Here is a 22,356-nt window from a genome sequence, read left to right as displayed (position 1 = left end):
AGGCCGGGGTATCTAGGCCCTTGAGCCAGTGTGAGTCCAGGCCTGGGCCTCCCTGTGTCTGCTACTCGGGCCCCTCCCCAAGCTCCCCAGCCTTTGACCCCCCCCACCCTTCCTGGATCCAACTTAGGGTTCTGTCTGTCCTGGGCCTCAGGCCCCTGCCCCTCAATTTCCAGGCCCATCTATGCCTCCTGCCCCCCCCCTTCCTTTTTTTCCCTTGCTTGGGGAGGGGGGGGGTTGGGTCTGGCCTTCAAAAGACTCCTTGCAGATCTGGCTTCCAGAAATCTCCTGGACCAACCCTGGGAAGGGGGGCTCACTCAGCTAGACACCCCCTCCCCAGACTCCTACAGGGCAGCCCAGAGAGACCCACCCCTTCCACCATCCCCCAGGGGTCTGGTCACTTTGATACCCCCAAAGTCCCGGAATGCTCTTCAGCTGCCTCTTTTCCTCACCCCCCCTTTCAGCCCAGTCCCCGCCCCATCTTCCAGGACCCTCTCTGGCAGAGAGAGAGAGAGAGCCCCCATTACTGCTGCTGGCCTTCCTCAAGGCCCACCTTCTCCCTTCCCTGGTCTGGACAGGGCGGTGCCTGGCTGAGGCCCTGCGCTCTAGGGCCTGTCCTGTGTGAGCTCCCTTTTCTCCTCTCTGTGCCTCAGTTTCCTGCCCTAGAAAATGGGGTGATGATGACAGGTTCCTGGGCATTACCCAAGGCCCTGTGGGTGCAGCCTGGGACCTGGCTGGTGGTGGAGCTGTGGGGAGGACTGAGAAGGCCGAGCCTGCCCAACCAGTGTTGTCATAACTATGGCAGGAGTTTGGTGGCGCTGGCCTCAGTTTCTCTAGATAAGCCTGTAGTGGCCTCTCCCGGCCAAGGACCTTTCCAGGAGGTTCTTTCCTCTGATGACTGTAAACTACTTTGATATACTTGAGTTCTAGTCCACCTCCTGAGCTGTGTGACCTCAGGCCAGTGAATGCACCTATCTGAGCCCCAGTTTCCATGTCTGTGGGTCTGCGGAATGGGGCTGATGATCCTGGAACTCTCTGAATGGGGAGGACGATGGCGGAGTCTGCCCTCCCCTCTGAGGTCATCAGCAGGGTCTGCTCGACTCTCCCCCCCTGGAATCTGATGCTGGAGCCCCTTCTCTGCTACCTGGTTACCATGGTGACAGCCATGAGAGGTTACGCCCTCTCACCCCAAGATCTGGCTATGAGGTTCCCTAGCAACGGGCCTGGGGCTGGGGTGCCAGCCTGGCAGCAGGATCCAAGCCAAGTGCTGGTGTGGTGAATGTTTAGCTCCCATTCCCAGCCCCTTGGGGACTTTGTTCCTCCCCCCCCCCCCGCCCTTCGTGGGGCCTGGTGGCAGCATCTCCACGGCCCAGGTAGGGGCTGGGCTGGGCCGCAGGCAGCTGGGGGGCCTGGGAGAGGCCCTGCACTCCACAGCCGGTGCTGGGTTCGAGTCCTGGTGCTCATTCATCTTGCCCTGTGTTCCTGGATGAGCTCTGGGGGAACTTTTTGGGTTCGGTGTACACTGCAGCTGGACTCGAGTGTAGTGAGGACACCCCATTGAGGTCCAGTGGGGGGGGCAAGGGGGGGGACAGACCTGTGCCTTGCTTCTAGGGAGTGAGCCAGGTGACCTTGGCCAGGCACCCTGCCTCCTCCAAGCCTCAGTTTCCCCTTTGCACTCTGCAGGGACAAGTGCCTCCCTCATGGGGTCCTGTGGGAACTGAGTTCAGGAGAGGCGCTCCCCCCCCATCCAGCTTGAGACGGTGGCCAGGTCTAGGCTGGTGGCCGTGGGGAAGGTCAGCGTGCTAAACCGGCTCGATTCCCCTCCCTCAGCTCTGAGCCTCAGTTTCCCCATCTGCCCATGGGGTTGTGCCAGCCCTATGCGCCTTGGAGGGGAGGGGGGGGCGCATACTCCCTAACTTGGTTCTCACCACCCTGAGGCGGCCACCCCAGGTCCCCAGCCACCTGGCCACCTCTCCTCTGGCTCCTTTGTCCTCCTCTGTCCCTGCGGCCGCTTTGGCCCTGCCCTGGTGCCCTGGGCCCCAGCCTTGAAAGGGACACTCAGTGTGCCCGGGCACACAATGAGGACAGGGCAGCGGGAGCAGGCAGTGACCCGTGGGGGAGAGGCCCGGAGAGACGGGACAGGACAGAGCACTGGGGCAGCGCCCGGGGAGGCTCAGGGCGGGGGGGGGGGTAAGGGGGAGACAATGTTTCTTGTGGAAGATGGTAACTGTTACCCAAGCCAGGGCTGGAAGACTTTGTTCCAGTCCTTGTAGCAAATCTGAGGGAGTCACAGTGACACCCCCCCCATCCATAGTGGAATGTTCTAGAATCCCCCCCCACACACACCCCACATGCTTGCTACCTGGAGCGTGTGCACGCCACACTTGGCGTGTTCCTTTTTTTGCTTGTATGCTTGTGATAAAGCTTAATGATACACCAGGGCCGCCAGAGGTCGGCTACCATTGTAAAGCAGAAATCTCCCCGGGAGATACTGTGGTCCCGGGGACCTGGGGAAACTTCCATGACCAAGGTTCTAGCTGGAAGTTTCCATGTGCTGTCTTTTTTGTTGTTTTTGGTGGTGGTGGTGGTGGTGGGACTTGAACTCTGGGCCTGGGCGCTGCCCCTCAGCTCCTCAGCTCAAGGCGAGCGCTCTACCACTTGAGCCACAGCGCCACTTCCAGTTTTCTGAGTGGTTTATCAGAGATAAGAGTCTCATGGACTTTCCTGCCCGGGCTGGCTTTAAACCTTGATCCTCGGGTCTCAGCCTCCTGGGTAGCTAGGATGACAGGCGTGAGCCACTGCTTCCCAGCTCCAGGTACTGTCTCTAGACCAGGTAAAGCGCAGAAGCGGTAGTTGAGGGGAAGATGTGAGAGAGATCAACTAGGGTGTCAGGGCTTGGCGTAGAATTGGGGCCGGATTTCCCTCCCTCTCCCTCTCCCTCACCCTCTCTCTCTCTTTTCTTGCAGTGATTCTGGGGGTTTGAACCCAGGTCCTTCTTACTAAGCAGGTGCTCTACCACTTAGGCCCCGCCCCCAAGCCTTGTTTGCTTGAGTCTTTTTTTTTTTTAATCTTTCTGTATGGCACCAGCCTTGAATTGTGATCCCCCTATTTCCACCTCCTGAGTAACTGGGATCTCAGGCATGTCCGGCCACACCAGACTTATTGGTTGAGATGAGGTCTTGGTTTTTTTTGGCCCAGGGTGGCCCTGAACCTTGGGATTATAGGTACCAGAAAGTGGTGTTGGGTCTCTAGTTTAAAAAGGGCCACCTTGCGGTGGCTAGGGTTAGATCCAACGGCCATTCCTCCCTCCCTGGGCCAGCGGCGGAGGAGGAGGTAGGAACAGGCAGTTTACACTTGTCTCTCCCCCCTTGTCCAGCATGGCACCTTGGGCAGCGGACGGTCTTCAGACAAGGGGCCATCGTGGTCCAGCCGTTCCCTGGGCGCCCGCTGCCGGAACTCCATCGCCTCCTGTCCCGAGGAGCAGCCCCACGTAGGTAACTACCGCCTGCTGCGGACCATCGGGAAAGGCAACTTTGCCAAGGTCAAGCTGGCTCGGCACATCCTCACAGGACGAGAGGTGAGCGGGGCTGGGGCGGGTCGAGGTGAGCAGGGCTGGGGCGGGCCGAGGTGAGCAGGGCTGGGGCGGGCCGAGGTGAGCAGGGCTGGGGCGGGCCGAGGTGAGCAGGGCTGGGGCGGGCTGGGACTGCGCCCCGGCCTCCCTGGAGACCACACCTGAGCACCGGCTACGGGCACTTTCTTCCATCCACGGGTGTGAATGTGGACCTCATGCTGGCTGGATGGGTGCTTTACCACTGGAGCCACACCCCCACCCCCATTCTGTCCTTCCTCTAGTTATTTTCCAGGTAGGGTGTCACACTTTTGCCCAGATCCCTCCTCCCCTGCAATCTAAGTAACTGACCACGGGGCCCGGTTTGATGTTGTTTGTTTGTTTTATTTTTTTGAGGCAAGGTCTGACTCTGCAGCCCAGGCTGGCCTCAAACTTGTGATCTTCCTGCCTCTGCCTCCTGAGAGCCAAGGTGGCAGGCATGCGCTGCCTCGGCTGGCCGTGTGTAGTATGCCTCAGGAGGCACAGGATCTTCCTGCCTAAACCCGCACCACCTCCCTTCCTTGTTTTCTTTGGTGCTGGAGGTGGAATCCAGGGTCTTGTCCATGCTGGGCTGGTGCTCTACTGCTGAGCCATGCCCTCAGCCCTTCCCATCTTTTTTTGCCAGTGCTGGGCTTGAACTCAGGTCCTGGGCACTGTCCATGAGCTCCTTTTTGCTCAGGCTAGCGCTCTACTACTTTGAGCCACAGCACCACCTTTGGCTTTTTCTGTGTATGTGGTGCTGAGGAATTGAACCCAGGGCTTCCTGCATGCAAGGCAAGCGCTCTACCACTAAGCCACATTCCCAGTCCCTCCCCATATCTCTCTCTCTCTCTCTCTCTCTCTCTTTTGTCAGTCATGGGGGTTGAACTCTGGGCCTGGGCGCTGTCCCTGTGCTCTTCAGCTCAAGGTGGGTGCTCCACCACTTGAGCCACGGCACCACTTCTGGTTTTTAAGTGGTTCATTGGCAATAAGAGTCTCATGGACTTTCCTGCCCGGGCTGGCTTCAGACCGTTATCCTCAAATCTCAGCCTCCTGAGTAGCTAGGATGACAGAGCCACCAGTGCCCCGCTCACCCCCACCCCCATCTTAAAGATGGACCCTGGTTGCTCCAGATTCCCCCCCAAACCTGAGGACACAGCAGCTTTGTGGGGGGGAGGTCAGGGTGTCACAGCCTCGCTCTCCCAGCATCCTTTGGGGAGGGCAGGACCTCAGCGCAGGGTCCTTCATTCACACTGAAGGGGGACAGACAGGTAGGCGGCACCCCCATAGCTTCAGGATCCCCCACCCCCGTACCCTTAGATGGAGGCACCGGCCACCCTCTCAGCAGGGTAGATTCCGCCGGACATTCAAATGTCACGTTTCCATGGGGCGCGGGCGACAGAGCTGGCTGCTCCCAGGCCTGGCTCGTCACCTTCTTCCCTCTGCCGATTGATTTATGCCCGCGCGCGCAGCGCCACGTTCACAGATTCCGGGAGAGGAACCATATGATCCTCAGCGCTGCCACACGCAGCATTTGCCAAGGTTGAAGCCATCTATGGGTGCGATGTGAGCGAATCGAGGGGCCCTTCCCCACACAGCGAGCGTGGGGCTCACCATATGTGAATTGTACCCAGTTCCAGAGGTTTCCACGAGCCCAGAGCGGAAGGGAACAGGCGTCCCAGGGGAAGATTCATGCAGTGCATGGGAGGGGTCTGGGGGCCTGGAGACTCACACCTGTCATCCTAGCTACTCAGGGAGGCTGAGATCTGGAGGATCAACGGTTCAGAGCCAGCAGGAACGTCTGTGAGACTTTTATCTCACAGAAATAGAGCTGTGGCTCAAGGAGTAGCTTGCCAACCTTGAGTGATAAAGCCAAGGGAGAGCTTGCGGTCGTGAGTTCAAGCCTGCATTGTCTTGTCTGAGTGACAAAACTGGGTCATGCCTCTGGTTCCTCTTTTTTATTTTTATTTGTTTATTTTGTCAATCCTGGGGCTTGAACTCAGGGCCTGGGCGCTGTCCCTCAGATCTTTTGCTCAAGGCGAGCGCTCTACCACTTTGAGCCACAGCTTCACTTGCGGTTTTCTGGTGCTTCTTCGTTGGAGAGAAGAGTCTCATAGACTTTCCTTCTCAGGCTGGCTTTGAACCCTGATCCTCAGATCTTAGTCTCTGGAGTAGCTAGGATGACAGGTGTGAGCCACCAGTGCCTGGCTCCCGTTTCCTCTTTTGTAAATTTGGTGTGTGTGTGGGGTGGCCTCCCTCATGCTGTCTCCACTGCAAAGCCCAGAGCAGTAGCTGGCCTTCAGGGAGCGGTGAGCGTTAGCTGTCATCATTACCTCACACATCAAGCGTTGAAAGCCGGATAGACAGTTGCCCTGCACTACCCTCATGCAGGGAACCCCTCAAGATCTCAGGGCCTCTCAACTACTCACAGCCCCTGGAGCGGCTTTGTGCAGGCCCTGCCTCAAAATAGAGGACATTGACATTTCCCTGTGGAAGGAAGGGCAGCCCTGGAGATGAGAGTCATGTACAAAGGCCCTGAGGCCAGTGCGTGGCAATGGTGCACAGGGAAGGCTCTTCCAAGAACGGGGACCAAACAAGGGTGTTCCCTGTGCTCTGCGCTGTCGGGGACCTCTCCCTGTTCAGGGAGAACCCTGACCTTTTCCTTCCCCCTTCTCTCCTCTAGGTCGCAATCAAGATCATTGATAAAACCCAGTTGAACCCCAGCAGCCTGCAGAAGGTACGGCCTAAAGAAGGGGGAGTAGAGCGGGAGCAAGGTACCACTGCTAGGGGAGGGGATCCCCCAAACCATTCATCATCTCTCCCTTTTTTCTTTGGTGGTTGTGAGGTTGAATTCAGGGCCTTGTGCTTGCTAGGCAGACATTCTGACACTTGAGCTGGCCCATCTGCCCCCTCTTTTTGCTTTAACTGCTTTTTGAATGGGGTTGCAAAGGATTGTCTGGGTCCAGCCAGATCGCCATCTGCCTATTCACTCTTCCTGCATAGCTGGGATAGCAGGCACATGCCACCGTACCTTGCTCATTGGTTAAGATGGGGTCTCCAGCCGGGCGCTGGTGGCTCACGCCTGTAATCCTAGCTACTCAGGAGGCTGAGATCTGAGGATCGCGGTTCAAAGCCAGCCCGGGCAGGAGAGACCTTGAGACTCCTATCTCCAATAAACCACCAGAAAACTGGAAGTGGCGCTGTGGCTCAAGTGGTAGAGCACTCGCCTTGAGCTGAAGAGCTGAGGGACAGCGCCCAGGCCCAGAGGTCAAGCCCCACGACCGACCAAAAAAAAAAAAAGATGGGGTCTCCCTGATGTTTTTGTCTGAGCTGCCCTCAAACTATGATCCTCCCCTATCTTGACCTTCCACATGCCGGGGATTAATAGATGTGAGCCTCTGCCCTGACCCCTGCTTGACAATTTGGTTTTCTCCCTCATTCTTGTCTTTCTTTCTTTCTTTCTTTCTGGCCTCACCTAGCTGTTCCGAGAAGTCCGAATCATGAAGGGCCTAAACCATCCCAACATCGGTGAGCAAGGGAGTAAGCAGGCTCCTGGACAGGTCGCCAGCCCAGCCTCCTGGGAAGGCAGAGGCAGGGGACAGGGAGGCTGACATCTCTACTACTGTGTGGCTCGAAGGCAGCTACATGACCTCTCTGTTCTCTTACTTTCTGCTCTGAACAAAGAGCACTTGGTTCAGGGCTAAACTTCGGGGGCTGCCGGTGTGGGAGCATGGATGTCATTGTTAGGCAGAGGGAGGTGGGGTGCTTGCTCGGGGTCTCTCCTGACCAAGGCCTGGATGGCGGAGGCAGCTCCCTTCCCCCGGTCCTGTCTCCTGGTGGATGGTTGCTGCCCAGTTGAGGATACCATTAGTGGGGGACCTGATGGACCCAAAGTGTTGGGGGAGCCTGGAGGTGTGGGGGGGGAGAGAGGGGTTTGCCCACCTGACCCCACGCCCTCCCCTCCGGTCCTACAGTGAAGCTCTTCGAAGTAATCGAGACAGAGAAGACACTCTACCTAGTGATGGAATATGCAAGTGCCGGTGAGGCACTGGCCACGCCCCCTCTCCACACCCCGCCCCCTTCCCCATGCCCCGCCCACATGCTTCACACCCCGCCCATCTCCATGCCCCACCCTGTATCCCTTATACCTGGTACCTCTAGCCAGGCCCCGCCCCTCACAACCTCATGCTCCGCCCCTCGTTCCTCAGGCCACGCCCTCTGCACAATCCCCCTTCCCTGCACCCCCAGGCCTTACCTCTCTTCCCCACGCCCCTCTGCATGCCCTATCCCTGCACTCCCATGCCCCACCCCTCTTCACACCTCACCCCTGCATCCCCATGCCCTGCCTGACCCCGCTTGGCCTCTGCCCCCAGGAGAAGTGTTTGACTACCTCGTGTCCCATGGCCGCATGAAGGAGAAGGAAGCGCGAGCTAAATTCCGACAGGTCAGAGGCCTGGGCCAAGTTGGGGACGGGGCTGTGGATGACCTTCACAGAGCACTGGGGACCAAGGCATGGCGTCCACAAATAATTCACCTTCTTCTGCAGATTGTATCGGCTGTGCACTACTGTCACCAGAAAAACATTGTCCACAGGGACCTGAAGGTAAGGCCCCCTGTGACCTTGGGGACCCTTCCCCTCACCCCTCAACCTCCACCCCTCCTGCACTGACTGGGCTTCCCCCAGGACCCCAGATCTCTGGGCTCTTCCCAGCGATTTGTCCCAGAGTGCAGCCTTGGATGGGGCTGCAGGCAGAGGGGACAGGACAGGTTCTGGCACAGCCCTGGTGGTTACATGAGCTGGACGGGGACACTTGGGTAGGATACAGGTGTCACAGCAGGATCTTGGCTTTTCAGAGAACCTCTGGAAAGACCAGGCATGGTGGAACATGCCTGTAATTCCAGTACAAGAGAGGCTGAGGCAGGAAGGTCATGAGTTCAAGGTCACTCTGGGCTATTTCAAAACACAGGCCAGAGGATCACTTAAGAGTTTAAGGTTGGGGCTGGCAAGGTGGCTCAGTGGTAGAGTGCTTGCCTTGCATGCCTGAGGCCCTGGGTTCGATTCCTTAGCACCAAATAAGCAAAAAGAAAAAGCCGAAGTGGTGCTGTGGCTCAAGTGGTAGAGCTCTAGCCTTGAGCTGAAGAGCTGAGGGACAGCACCCAGACCCCATGGTTCAGGTCCCATCACCAGACCCCCCCCAAAAAAAAACAAAAAAAGAGTTTAAGGTTGCCAGGTGCCGGTGGCTCACGCCTGTAATCCTAGCTACTCAGGAGGCTGAGATCTGAGGATTGCGGTTCAAAGCCATACTGGGCGGAAACTCTTACCTCCAATAAACCACTAGAAAACCAGAAGTGGTTCTGTGGCTGTAGCCGGAGAGCGCTCACCTTGAGCTGAAGAGTGCAAGGACAGCACCCAAGCCCAGAGTTCAAGCATCACGACCGACCAAAAAAAAAAAAAAAACACAAACCAGGACTGGGAAGAGGCTCAGTGGTAGAGTAAGCCTTGCATGAATGAGGCCTTGGGTTCAATTCCTCAGCACCATATAAGCAGAAAAGTGGCTCTGTGGTTCAAGTGATAGAGTGCTAGCCTTTAGCTGAAGAGCTTAGAGACAGCACCCAGGCCCTGAGTTCAGGCCCCACAACCAGCAAAAATAAAAATAATAAAGGCTTATGTAGAAGCACACCTGCTGAGCATACAAACAAGCAGAAGGCCTGGATTTCAAGCCCTGGTACTGGAAAAATAAATTTTAAAAATTTCCCATATGGAAAGATACTTTTGTAAAATAAAATCAAAGCCAGCTGCCAATGGCTCACGCCTGTATTCCTAGCTACTCAGGAAGCTGAGATCTGAGGATCATGGTTGGAAGCCAGCTCAGGCGAAAAAGTCTGTGGGACTCTTCTCTCCAATAAACCACTAGGAAACCAGAAGTGGTGCTGTGGCTCAATGTGGTAGAGGGCTATCCTTGAGCAAAAGATCTGAGGGACAGTGCCCAGCCCTGAGTTCAAGCCCCATGACCAACCATTAAAAAAAAAATTATAGGAAATATGCAATGAAAAAAGGTTTAAAAATGCAAACCTCATTGTAACAGCGGTTCTCTTACCTGTAATGCACAGTGTCCAGCACATAGTAGATGGGCAGCAAATAAAGTTTTTATTTTCCTTATTACAGTCTGAAGGAACCTGCCATTTTCTTTCTTTTGCTTTTGTAATTTGCGGTGCTGGGGCCCAGGGCTTCCCATGCATTAGGCAATTGTTCTGCTACCCAGTCATGTCCCCAGCTCTTATTTTTATTTTCTACTGGGTAAACTGAGGCTCAGGGCAAGGCAAAAATGTGCCTAAAGAGCTTGGCTCCGTGGTCTGTACGTGATCATAGCACAAAATCCTTTACTTAGTTCTCAGTCTCCCACTACAGTGCCCACCCAGTGGCCGGAGGTGAGGGCCGTGCCCGAGGACACGCCGCCATTGCCCGGGGTGGGAGAGGCCTGGTCCAGCCTTGTCCACAGAGACCCCCGATTCCTCCCCCACTCCCCCAGGCTGAGAACCTCTTGCTGGATGCCGAAGCCAACATCAAGATCGCGGACTTCGGCTTCAGCAACGAGTTCACGCTGGGCTCGAAGCTGGACACCTTCTGCGGGAGCCCCCCGTATGCCGCCCCTGAGCTGTTCCAGGGCAAGAAGTACGATGGGCCCGAGGTGGACATCTGGAGCCTCGGCGTCATCCTGTACACCCTGGTCAGCGGCTCCCTGCCCTTTGACGGGCACAACCTCAAGGTGAGGGGCGGGGCAGCGTGGCGGAGGTATGGGCGTGGCCAGGGCCGTGTTTGGCTGTGGGGCGGGGCTAGAGGTGTTCGCTGCAACACCGGGCTTGTGTGGGTAGGGTTTGTGCGATTGGTGGGCGTGGCTAGGGTGGCCCAACCAATGGTTTGTGTGGATGTGGTCTCTACTGGTTGGTTTGCTGTGGGCGTGGCTACAGCCTGGTTGTCCGTGGGCGTGGCCACAAAGAGGTTTGCTCTCTGCGTGGGCGTGGCTGCAATGGTGCTGGCTTATGTGGGCGTGGTTAGACCCCCGTATGGGCGTGGCTGCCCACAGGCATGGGGTCCCATCCCAGCTCTCATTTAAGAAATAATCATCGCCCATCTCTGGGCGATGGCACTGTGCAATGGCATCTCTGTGAGAGGCACTGCAAGTACAGCATGAGTGAATGAGGAGAGAGCAGAGCAGGGTGACTGACACCTGTAGTTCCAGCTGTTCTGCAGGGGGAGGTATGAGGATGGAATGTTCAAGGTCAGCCCAGGCAAAATGAGCAAGATCCCCTCTCAAAAGCAACACAGGGGCTGGGGATGTGGCTTAAGTGGTAGAGCTCCAGCCTACCTTGTGTAAGGCCCTGGTCTTGATCACTAATCACCAAAAGAAGGGTGGGGGTACAGAACTCCCCAGGCTGATGAGAGCTGTGCCCAGTGACAGAAGGACAGAGTGATTTCATTTCTGTGAAATGTCCAGAATCGGCAAATCCACGGAAGAGGAAAGCAGATTACTGACGGTCTGAGGCGGGGTGGGGGGCGGGGGAGCTGGGGCGATAGCTGCTTCTGGCTTGATGAACAATGTACTCAAGTTGATCGCGGCGGTGACCTGCAGCCTGGGGAGGTCCACCAAAAACCCCAGGAATTGCTCACTTAGGGCAGAAAACTTTCCATCCTGCCACAGGGACGCTGCAGAACAGGCCAGACAGAAAACAACAGAAACGAGAGAGGGCGAAGCGAGAGGCTGGGGAAGGAAGAGACACTGAAAGGGTGGGATGGGTGGGGGTCAGGGTCATCTGTTTGGCTTGCTTTTGTGTTTTTCCTTTGAATCATTGCCAACCTATGGAGAACTTGCGAGAACACAGCAAGAACACTGGTACCGTTCAGGAAATTCATGTTGGCTGGCGCACAGCCACACGGCTAGATTTGTCACTGTGTGCATGTGGCTGTGCCAATCCTCACCACTGTTATTTTATCTTTTCCCTTTTTTTGGGGGGGTGAGGGGGGTGATATTGGGGTATAAATTCAGGGCCTTGCACTTGGTAGGGAAGCTCCTTTTTTTTCCCCAGTTACTGGGGCTTGAACTCAGGGCCTGAGCGCTGTCCTTGAGCTTTTGGGCTCAAAGCTGGTGCTCTACCACTTGAGCCGCAGCTCCACTTTTGGCTTTGTTGGTGGTGGTGGTGGTGATGGTGGTGGTGGTCATAGGACTTGAACTCTGGGCCTGGGCACTGTCCCTCAGCTCAAGGCAAGTGCTCTACCACTTGAGCCACAGCACCACTTCTGGTTTTCTGGTGGTTGATTGGAGATCGGGTCTCACGGACTTTCCTGCCTGGGCTGGCTTTGAACCTCGATCCTCAGTTGTCAGCCTCCTGAGTAGCTAGGATGACTGGCATGAGCCACTGGTGCCTGGCTACTTCTGGCTTTTGTGGTAGTTAGCTGGAGATAAGAGTCTCATGGATTTTCCTAAGGCCCTCCCTCCCCCATCCAGTTTCAAACCATGATCCTCAAATCTCAGCCTCCAGAGTAGCTAGGATTACAAGCGTGAGCCACCAAAGCCCAGCCTGACACAACACTTGAGCCCTATCTCCAGGGGTTTGGGTTTTGTTTTTGTTTTTTGCTTATTTCTCAGGCAGGATCTCATATTGTTACCCGGGCTGCCTTTAAACCAAAATTCTCCTATTTAATGCCTCTCAGTAGCTGGGATCCCAGGTGTGAGACACGTTGCCCAGCCTACTGGTTAAGATGGAGGTCTTGCTAACATTTTGCCCTGGCTGGCCTCAAACTTCCATCACCCCAGTCTCATCTCGTGAGTAGCTGGAATCACAGGCATGAGCCACCATGCCCAGCCCTCATCATTGTTATTGATAGACATGAGAGACGGTGACCCTTTGTCCCTAAAGGTTTTCTCAGGTCACCTCTTGAGAACAGGTAGTCACACAGGAAGCGGGACGCTCTCCCTGGCCTGGCTGCCACCCTGCTGACCTTACCACCGATGTCGTCAGCTACCTTAGAAATATGCTTGGCCACTGTTTGTTTGTTTTTTTCTTTCCCAGTCGGCGATCGCTTGGTTTTTCCATGCCAGAATGGCTCCCAGCACAAGCATCATGGGCCTGCTTCTTGTGCAGAGGGGAGTGTCCTTTTGTCCAGTGACCTGGTGGGACTTCTAAGGCACATTCCGGGGGCCTTTTGAGGGACTTCTGAAGTACAGAGCTCCATTCTGCTCAGTGTATCCAGGAAGTTTGAAATCAGAAGGAGTGGCCTGAGATCTGAGAGACGAGGGGGCAGGGACCCCATCTTCACAAGGCCTGGGCCAGGCAGCTGAGCACTCTGAGCTCCTGGGTCATGAAGATACCCATCTTGCTGAGAGCTAGTGCCTCACGCCCATCGTGTTAGCCCTGCACGAGGCTGAGAGCCGAGAATCATAGTTGGCAGCCAGTCCTGGCAGGAAAGGCTGGGAGACTTCCACGAACCACCAACAAGCTGGAGCTGTGGATCAAGGACAGCACGTAGGCCTTGATTGAGTTCAAGCCCCATGACTGGTGCGCGTGCACCCATGTGCACGTGCACACACAGACACACACACATCTTGTGGCTACAATTCAAGGTGTTCCCTGAACACCTGGAGCCTGGGGAGGAAACCCGTCATGGAATAGTTTTCCTGAGAGCCAGGTGTGACACTAAGAGATCTTTTCAAAGGGCCGGGATAGCACTACGCCTGCCCCAGGCCCTTTTCATCTCCCACCATCCTAGTTTCCATCAAGCCTCCAGCTCTGTCATCTCCAGATGACCTTGGACAAGTCCCTTTCTGAACCTGGGTCCCCCTACCTGTAAGATAAGATCAGGATGCTCAGAGCAATCCCAGGTTCATGGGAGGTGGAAGCAGGAGGTTTGAGAGTTCAAGGCCCGCTGGGTGCTGGTGGCTCATGCCTATAATCCTTGCTACTGAGGAGGCTGACCTCTGAGGTTCAAAGCCAGCCTGGGCAGGAAAGTCCATGTGACTCTGCTCTACAATAAAACACTCAGAAAATCGGAAGTGGCGCTGTGGCTCAAGTGGTTGAGTGCTGGCCTTGAGCTGAAGAGCTGAGGGACAGCGCCCAGGCCCAGAGTTCAGGCCCCACGACCAACAACAACAACAACAACAAAAAAGAGTTGGAAGCCAGCTCCATAAAGGAGACCTGTCTCCAAAAGCCACGAGAACCTCTGTAGTGTGCCCCGCTTTGGATGTGAGAGGCTGAGGGGAGGAGGGAGGGCAGGCCCCGACCTCACGGGGTGGGGTGGTCCTGTCCTTGTCACCCCCCCGCAGGAGCTGCGGGAGCGCGTGCTCAGAGGCAAGTACCGCGTCCCCTTCTACATGTCCACAGACTGTGAGAGCATCCTGCGGAGATTCTTGGTGCTGAACCCCGCTAAACGCTGTACCCTTGAGGTGAACCCCAGCCCCTCGCCCGCCCCTCCCATCCCCCAGCTCCCCCCCAGACTCTGGGCTCCCTCCCCACACAACTACCACCCGCCTGAGGGCCGTGGGAGTAGATGGGCAGCCCCAGGAAGCTGCTCCCAGGCCAGCTCACCCACTCCCCGCCATGCTAAGTAATTAGCTAATAAGCGCCTAGACTTATTACAGGGTGCCAAGGGCCCCCTATGCAGCACGGGAGGAAGAGGGTGGCAACTAGAAGCTCCCGCAGGGGGTGGGCATGGCAGGCAAAGCTCAAAACAAGCCCTCCATTCGATTTAGGGGGGGGTGTAACTTAGGCCTTGGAAGTGTGGGGGGCTGTGCTGTGTCTGATTCCCTCTGACGCCGCCTGTCCCCCACTCTACACAGCAAATCATGAAAGACAAATGGATGAACATCGGCTACGAGGGCGAGGAGTTGAAGCCATACACGGAGCCCGAGGAAGACTTTGGGGACACCAAACGGATTGGTGAGGCTTGGGCAGGACCGGAGCCACCAGGCTGTGGTCCCTTCGGTCAGGTACTGGGCAGCTAGGAATCCATCCTGGGTTCCTATGCCGAGGCTGCTCTGTTGAGCTGTGACACCCTGGGCCAGTGGTTTTCCCTCTCTGGGCTCAGGTCGTCATGGCAAAACCTGCCCATAGGGCCTGGTGCATAGTAAGTGAGTTGATCTACGTAAGCACGGATGAGCCAGCACCTGCTCTGACCATCAGGTTAGGAAGGGATAGGCATGGTGGCGCAAACCCGTTATCCCCGTCCGAGGGAGTCTGAAGGATGAGGATCTTGAACTTGAGGCCAGCCTCGATTTCACAGCAAGACCTTGTCGCCAAAAGCGATAATTAGTAATTTTTTTAATAAAAGAAGGAAAAATTGCAGATCCATTTGAGGAGAATTTGAACACAGATTATCAGATACCTGCCTTTCCCCTCCTTCATACATACCTTTTTCTTTTTCTTTTTCTTTCTTTTTTTTTTGGAGGGGGGGGGCTGGTCCTGGGGCTTGAACTCAGGGCCTGGGTGCTGTCCCTGAGCCTCTCTGTACTGAAGGCTAGCACTCTACTACTGGAGCCACAGCACCACACTTCCAGCTTCTTCTGAGTAGTTTATTGGAGAAAGGGGTCTCACAGACTTTCCTGCCTGGGCTGGCTTCGAACCACGATCCTCAGATCTCAGCCTCCTGAGTAGTTGGGAGTACAGGTGTGAACCACCGGGGTCTGGCATATCTTTTTTGTTCTTTGGACTTGATCCTTCCCCCTGTGGAATCCTAAACATTTGTGAACCCCAAAGGATTAGCTTAGAAGGAACCCCTGAGAAACCACCCCAAATCCTCCATTGTACGGTGGCGGAAACTGAGGCTTTCATAGGCTCCTGACCACATTGGTCAGGACTTCTGTGGTTGCAAGTAACAGAAAACCCAAAACAACAATAACAATAATAATAGGCTGAATCCTATGAGATCAGCATTGTATAAGTCAAATATTGCCAACATCAGCATTAGTGTGCCGGAGGTGGAGGGGTGGGGGGGGGGGAGGGTCAAGCACTCTAATTGGCCAAATCTGGGCCATGTGTCTGTTCTGAGCTAATCAGTGTGGCTTTGGGGATGGAGCAGGCTGATTGGCCAGACCCACCTCATTTGCCTGCCCTTAAGGTAGATGCTTGGCAGGGGTGAGCTAGGCGGCCCCAGTGGGCAGAGTACTGATCTGTATTGATGGTAGAGGAGAGAGTGAATAAAGACTAACCAGAACAAAGAGCACATACTATGGAGGGAAGGGCTGGTGACTGACCTTCTCCGCCCTCCCCCAGAGGTGATGGTGGGCATGGGCTACACCCGGGAAGAAATCAAAGAGGCCTTGACCAGCCAGAAGTACAATGAAGTGACCGCTACCTACCTCCTGCTGGGCAGGAAGACTGAGGTCAGAGGGCACGGAGCCTGGGGGAGCGGCTGGGGGGGGGCTGGGGGGAGCAGAGATGGGCTGAGACCCCTCCTCTGTCATGTTCTCACAGGAGGGTGGGGATCGGGGCGCCCCTGGGCTGGCCCTGGCACGGGTGCGGGCGCCCAGCGATACCACCAATGGCACGAGCTCCAGCAAAAGCAGCAGCCACAGCAAGGGGCCGCGGAGCTCCTCGTCCACCTACCACCGCCAGCGCAGGCACAGTGACTTTTGTGAGTGTCCACCCGGCCGAGCCCAGCAGTGCTGGAGGGGGGCGGGGTCCCCGTGGGCAGGACACTGCCTGCAGTGCCGAAGCATGGCCTGGCAGAGCATAAACCTGCCGGGCGCCGGTGGCTCACGCCTGTCATCCTAGCTGCTCAGGAGGCTGAGATCTGAGGATCGCAGTTCAAAGCCAGCCCGGGCAGGAAAGTCCCTGAGACTCTGATCTCCGATGAACCACCAGAAAACTGGAAGTGGCGCTGTGGCTCAAGTGGTAGAACATTCGCCTTGAGCTGAAGAGCTGAGGGACAGCGCCCAGGCCCAGAGTTTAAGACCCACAACCAACAAAAAAAAAAGGAGCACAAGCCTGCAAAAATTCCCAGGCCCGGATCAGACACTGTCTGTGCCCACCTTCTTTGTCTTATTTCTCTCCTGACCCCTTTTTGTTTTTCATATTTTTGGACAGTTGTAGGACTTGAAGTTAAGGCCTGAGCGCTGTCCCTGAGCTCTTTTGCTCAAGGCTAGCATTCTACCACTTGATCCACAGCGCCACTTCCAGTTTTCTGAGTGGTTTACTGGAGAGAAGAGTCTCATGGACTTTCCTGCCCGGCAGGCTTTGAACTGTGATCCTCAGATCTCAGCCTTCTTAGTAGCTAGGATGACAGGCAGGATCCACTAGCACCCAGATTCCTGATCTCTTCTTGATCTCTCAACTGAGACTCCTCATGCCTCACGTTTACAGTCTGGGCCAAACGGTAGCTAGGGTCTCCTTGAGCCATTTTTTCCAGGGGCAGGCGCTGGTGGCTTTCGTAAAATGCCCTCAGAATGGCCCTGTGCAGAGGTTCTATGCCAGCAAGGGTGCTGAGGCTTCCCAGGAGACCCTAGCTCTAACCATGCCCCTTCTCCCTACCAGGCGGCCCATCCCCTGCCCCCCTGCACCCTAAACGCAGCCCGACCAGCACAGGGGAGGCAGAGCTGAAGGAGGAGCGGCTGCCTGGCCGGAAGGCCAGCTGCAGCGCGGCGGGCAGCGGGAGCCGAGGGCTGCCCCCTTCCAGCCCCATGGTCAGCAGTGCCCACAACCCCAACAAGGCGGAGATCCCCGAGCGGCGGAAGGACAGCACGAGCACCCCTGTGAGTGGTTGGGGTGAGGGGGCAGCCTGTCCACACTGCCCGTGAGCATGGTTGCTCTGACCCTGCAGCACCCAGGCTCTGTGATAGCCATTTGTGCATCTATCGAGTGCCTGCTGTTTGCCTGACCATGTGCTGTATGCCATTGTACCAGCTTGCTGCATGAGGAATGCGCCCTGTGACCCCAGCAGAGAGAACTCAATGTTTCCATCTCTGTGGGAGTCCAGGGAGCCCCTGCCTCAGGCTTTGCAGGAGAAAAGTGGGGACATAAGCCAAAGGGGTGCCCTGCACAAGGGAGCTGTCCTGTGGCTCTGGACTCTGTGTCTGCTCTGATTGGTCAGTGTTTGGTCACGTGACCTGCCCTTGCTACAAAGGACGCTGGGAAACGTAGTCGTTCTGGGAGGCAGTGTGCAGGTCACTTTCAGGGGTGTGGATTCCAGGAGCAAAAGGGGAGGGTGGGCTCTGGGAGAGAGCCCACACCTACCTTCCCCTGCTTGGCCTGTCTCCCACAGAACAACCTTCCTCCCAGCATGATGACCCGCAGGAACACCTACGTGTGCACTGAGCGCCCTGGGGCCGATCGCCCATCCCTGTTGCCAAATGGCAAAGAAAACAGGTATGGCTGGGGGGAGGGGGCATCCTGGGGCTAGGGGGTGGGACAGTGAGCTGGTCCCCCCTCTACCCGCTCCCTCCAGATGCTCAGACTCAATGAACCAGGGAAGTAGTCCGCCCACCAGCCTGGGAACCCGGGCAAGTTTTTGAATGATCCATTTTTAGAACTCAAGAGGAGCCCAGATTTGTTCCAGCTCCTGAGCCTCTCATCTGGCTGCTGGCTGGAGGCCTGGGCCTGCTGTGGTCTCTCTCTCTGTCTCTCTCTCTCTCTCTCTTTCTCTCTCTCTCTCTCTCTCAGCTTCACCCGGGAGGGGGTGGCATCCAGTAGAGCCACACTCCTGCCCACGCAGGGTGTGCAGTTAGCCAGCACCAGGGCGCCCAGGGACAAGGCTGGCAACTGTCCTTGGGGGTGCATGACTGCAGGTGTTGGGGTGATGTGGGGGGGTGACAGGACTCTGTGAGCCTTACCTCTGCACTGTTAGTGAGGTGACTAGGAGAGATCTCTGAGCCTGCTTTCTCCTCTGCCAAATACTGATTGCTTCCAGGCCCCATCGAGGTCAGGATCTGGTCCATAGTTTATTTCTTATTTAGTGACCTAAATAAAAATAATAACTGGGCTGGGAGGGTGGCTCGGTGGTACAGTGCTTGCCTTGCATGCATGAGGCCCTTGGTTCGATTCCTCAGCACCACATAAGCAGAAAAGGCCAGAAGTGGTGCTGTGGCTCAAGTGGTAGAGTGCTAGCCTTCAGCTGAAGAGCTGAGGGACAGCTCCCAGGCCCAGAGTTCAGGCCCCACAACCAACAAATTAATTAATTAATTAAATTCAAATAATAACTGATCACTCTTCAAGCAGCAGCCGTGTGTCACCAGGCTGTGTCCAGTAGCTGACCTAATGCTTTGACCACATTGTGTAGGTCCTCCAGTCTCCATTTTGCAGCTGAGAAAATGAGGCACAGGAAGGTTAAATAACTTATCCAAGGATACACAGCTGGTAGCTAATTTGAGGAACACAAGATTCCAGACTGATTCCAGAATCTGTATTTGTGGCCATCATAGTATGTGGCCTTCCATTCTGGACAAGACAGTAGACCAGTTAGCTTATAACAGAATTGTCATGAAGTAGGAACAGTGGCTTTAAAAAAAAAAGGATGGAGCCAGGTGCCGGTGGTTCACGCCTGTATTCCTACCTACTCAGAAGGCTGAGATCTGAGGACCACGGTTCAAAACCACCGTGGACAGAAAAGTTTCTGTGAGACTCTTTATCTCCGTTGAACCACTCAAAATCTGGAAGTAGTGTGGGTGGCTCAAGTGGTAGAGTACTAGCCTTGAGCACAGAGAGGCGCAGGAACAGAATCCAGGTCCGGAGTTCAAGCCCTACAACTGACAAAAACAAAAGATGGACATTTAACCTTCAGGGACAGAACCATTAAAAGGTAGACAGTGCTCAGGACTTTCTTAGGATCCTGCCAGCTCCAGCTCTGGGTCACAGGCTGCCGTGCCAGATGCCAGCCTCCCAACACTTCTTTGCAGAAGTAGGAACAGAGCAGAGAGGGTTAAACAGCATTCTTGAAAGGCTTGGCCCCAGAAGTGGAACACAAGACTGCTGCTTATATCCTATTGGCCCGGGTGGTCACATGGCCAATATGTGCTGCAGTGAATGCTGGGAAATGTAGTCTCTGGGCCAGAGACTATATGCAGCCTTTTTCTTTCCTTTTTTCTTTTTTTTTTTTTGGGGGGGGGGTCCGGTCGTGGGGCCTGAACTCTGGGCCTGGGCACTGCCCCTCAGCTCTTCAGCTCAAGGCTAGTACTCTACCACTTGAGCCACAGTGCCACTTCCAGCTTTTTCTGCTTATGTGGTGCTGAGGAATCGAACCCAGGGCCTCATGCATGCAAGGCAAGCGCTCTGCCACTGAGCCACCTTCCCAGCCCGCAAGCTCTTTTTCTTAAGAGTGTTTACACCCTAGAGCAAAAGGGCCGGCTCTGGGGGAGAGGCAGAAGCCGCTACCACAGTGAGGGGTTCTGTGGAGGTGCAGGCTGGTCCTGAGGGGTCGGGGGAAGGTGGGAGTCGGAACTGTCTCCTGGAAGTGATGTAAATCTAGAGAGAGGAGGGTTCGAACAGAGGGAGGTGTTAGAGTTTGAAGAATTAACATTAACCGAGAAAGCCAGAGTCAATAACGTAATGGCGGGTTCTGTGGCCTACGGCCACCTGGGCATCTGAACAAGACGCCTCGTCCAGCCGTGAGCTCCGAGCTGGCTGGGGGCTGAGGACTCAGGACAGGGCCATGAAGAAGCAGTGAGACTTGGCGCTGGCCTGCCTCGAGCCCCCCACCCTAACTTGTCCCTCTCTGCCTACAGCTCGGGCACCCCCCGGGTGCCCCCTGCCTCCCCCTCCAGCCACAGCCTGGCCCCTCCATCCGGGGAACGGAGCCGCCTGGCACGGGGCTCCACCATCCGCAGCACCTTCCACGGTGGCCAGGTCCGGGACCGGCGGGCAGGGGGCGGGGGTGGCGGGGGTGTGCAGAACGGTCCTCCTGCCTCCCCCACGCTGGCCCACGAGGCTTCACCCCTGCCCTCCGGGCGACCGCGCCCCACCACCAACCTCTTTACCAAGCTGACCTCCAAACTGACCCGCAGGTGAGCTGCCTGGAATCTAGGGGTGCGGAGGGGTGGGGCCTGACCTGTCCTCCACTCTGCTCTGTACCCTCACATCTCCTCCTCCTCCTCCTCCACTTCTCTTCTGCTTCCTCTCCCTCTGTCACCCCTCACCCCCTCCTCACACTGCAGGGTTACACTCGATCCCTCTAAACGTCAGAACTCGAACCGCTGTGTCTCGGGCGCCTCTCTGCCCCAGGGATCCAAGATCAGTAAGTCCAGTTCCTTGCTGGCCCTCCTTCCCTGTCTGCATGTCTGTCCGACTGTGAGCACGGCCATCGGAGGGGTCCTGGGGATGGGAACTGGGGCACAGGGTCTGTATGGGGTCTGGTATTTATTACAAGGAAAACTGTGCAGCAGTGGCTCATGCCTGTCATCCTACCTACTCAGGAGGCTGAGATCTGAGGATCATGGTTTAAAGCCAGCCCGGGCAGGAAACTCTGTGAGATTCTTATCTCCAATAAACCACTCTGAAAACCAGAAGTGGTGCTGTGGTTCAAGCAGTACAGCGCTTGCCTTGAGCTGAAGAGCTGAGGGACAGCACCCAGGCCCAGAGTTCAAGCCCCAGGATTGATTTAAAAAAAAGACAGTGGTCATAAGTCTGTTGTCCAGAGCCCTGTTCTTGGGGCTCCCACTTATTAGCTATGCTGAGTGACCTCAAGGAAGTCACTCAACCTCTCTGAGCCTGGCTTTCCTTCCTCCCAGGGTGCTTGCAGAGATTGATGAGGTGACCTACAGGGCTGAGAGTGCTTTGTGCACATACATAGACACAGATTTGCTACTTCATGATTGAGCACCTACTATGTGCCTGGCAGCAAATGTGCTGAAGTTCCTGCCCTGCCAGAGCCCAGCTTCTAGAAAGTACCCACACAGCAAGGAGGGTCTCTTGACTGTCAGGTAGTGGCAAGTACTAAGGAGACACACGGAGGGGTTGGAGGCATGACTCAGTTGGTAGAGCGCCAGCCAGTGAGGCAAAAGCATCGGGTACCGAGTTCGAGTCCTACTCTCGGAACTAAAAAAATAAACAGGAAGTGGCACTGTAGCTCAAGTGGTAGAGCGCTCGCCTTGAGCTGAAGAGCTGAGGGACAGCGCCCAGGCCCAGAGTTCAAGCCCCATGAACGACTAAAAAAAAAAAGATAAAAAAATAAATGAAGGGAAGCGGACTCAGGCGGGGCGGGGAGGGCCCGGTGGAGATGCTTCCCCTCTCCCTCCTCCTCTTCATCTTCAGTATCTCTCTTCCTACCTGCACTAACCACTTCTGGGACCGGCGGGGACCCCCATCCTGGCTTGGTTCTCCCTAGCCCAGCTAAAAGCCAGCGGCCGGACGTTTCTGCTGGCTGTGGGTGGGGGCAGAGGGGGGGCCGGGTCCAGGTTCACACTCTCACCGATCCTGCCCACTTCCTAGGGTCGCAGACGAACCTGAGAGAATCGGGGGACCTGAGGTCACAAGGTGAGTGGGGACCCTCCCCTAACACCCACAGGCAGGGCCCAGATCACATCACTTCTTGAGGTGCCCCAGGACCCCTCACTCAGCCATTTCCCTGCACAACTCGTACAGCTTCCTTGATAGAAGTTGTACCCCTCACTTGGGCCCATATGCCAGAATCTAGAGACAAGAGCCAGGCGTGGCTGTGCATGCCTGTAACCCCAGCTACTAGGGAAGTAGAGACGGATAAGTCAACGTTCAAGATGGAGCCGGGCGCTGGTGGCTCACACCTGTCATCCTAGCCTCAGATCTCAGGAGGCTGAGATCTGAAGATCACGGTTCAA

The 22,356-nt window shown here is 56.0% G+C and overlaps 1 protein-coding gene across 1 annotated transcript; it reads left to right on the top strand.

The window, feature by feature from the left end:
- Positions 1-1,460: 1,460 nt before the first annotated feature.
- Positions 1,461-22,071, top strand: Mark4 (MAP/microtubule affinity-regulating kinase 4). The gene is made up of 16 exons (XM_013032628.1): positions 1,461-1,540; positions 3,374-3,574; positions 6,267-6,320; positions 7,063-7,111; positions 7,558-7,623; positions 7,957-8,027; positions 8,130-8,186; positions 10,114-10,350; positions 13,903-14,022; positions 14,416-14,515; positions 15,848-15,957; positions 16,049-16,208; positions 17,108-17,325; positions 17,835-17,938; positions 20,290-20,568; positions 21,992-22,071. The coding sequence occupies exons 1-16, from the start codon at positions 1,484-1,486 to the stop codon at positions 22,038-22,040; spliced, it is 1,932 nt and encodes a 643-aa protein (XP_012888082.1). The 5' UTR covers positions 1,461-1,483; the 3' UTR covers positions 22,041-22,071.
- The last annotated feature ends 285 nt before the right edge of the window (positions 22,072-22,356 follow it).

This window comes from Dipodomys ordii, unplaced genomic scaffold (assembly GCF_000151885.1).
Source record: "Dipodomys ordii isolate 6190 unplaced genomic scaffold, Dord_2.0 Scaffold156, whole genome shotgun sequence".
Lineage (NCBI taxonomy): Eukaryota > Metazoa > Chordata > Mammalia > Rodentia > Heteromyidae > Dipodomys > Dipodomys ordii.
The sequence above is the reverse complement of the archived record's forward strand: the minus strand, read 5'-3'. Positions and strand labels throughout refer to the sequence as shown.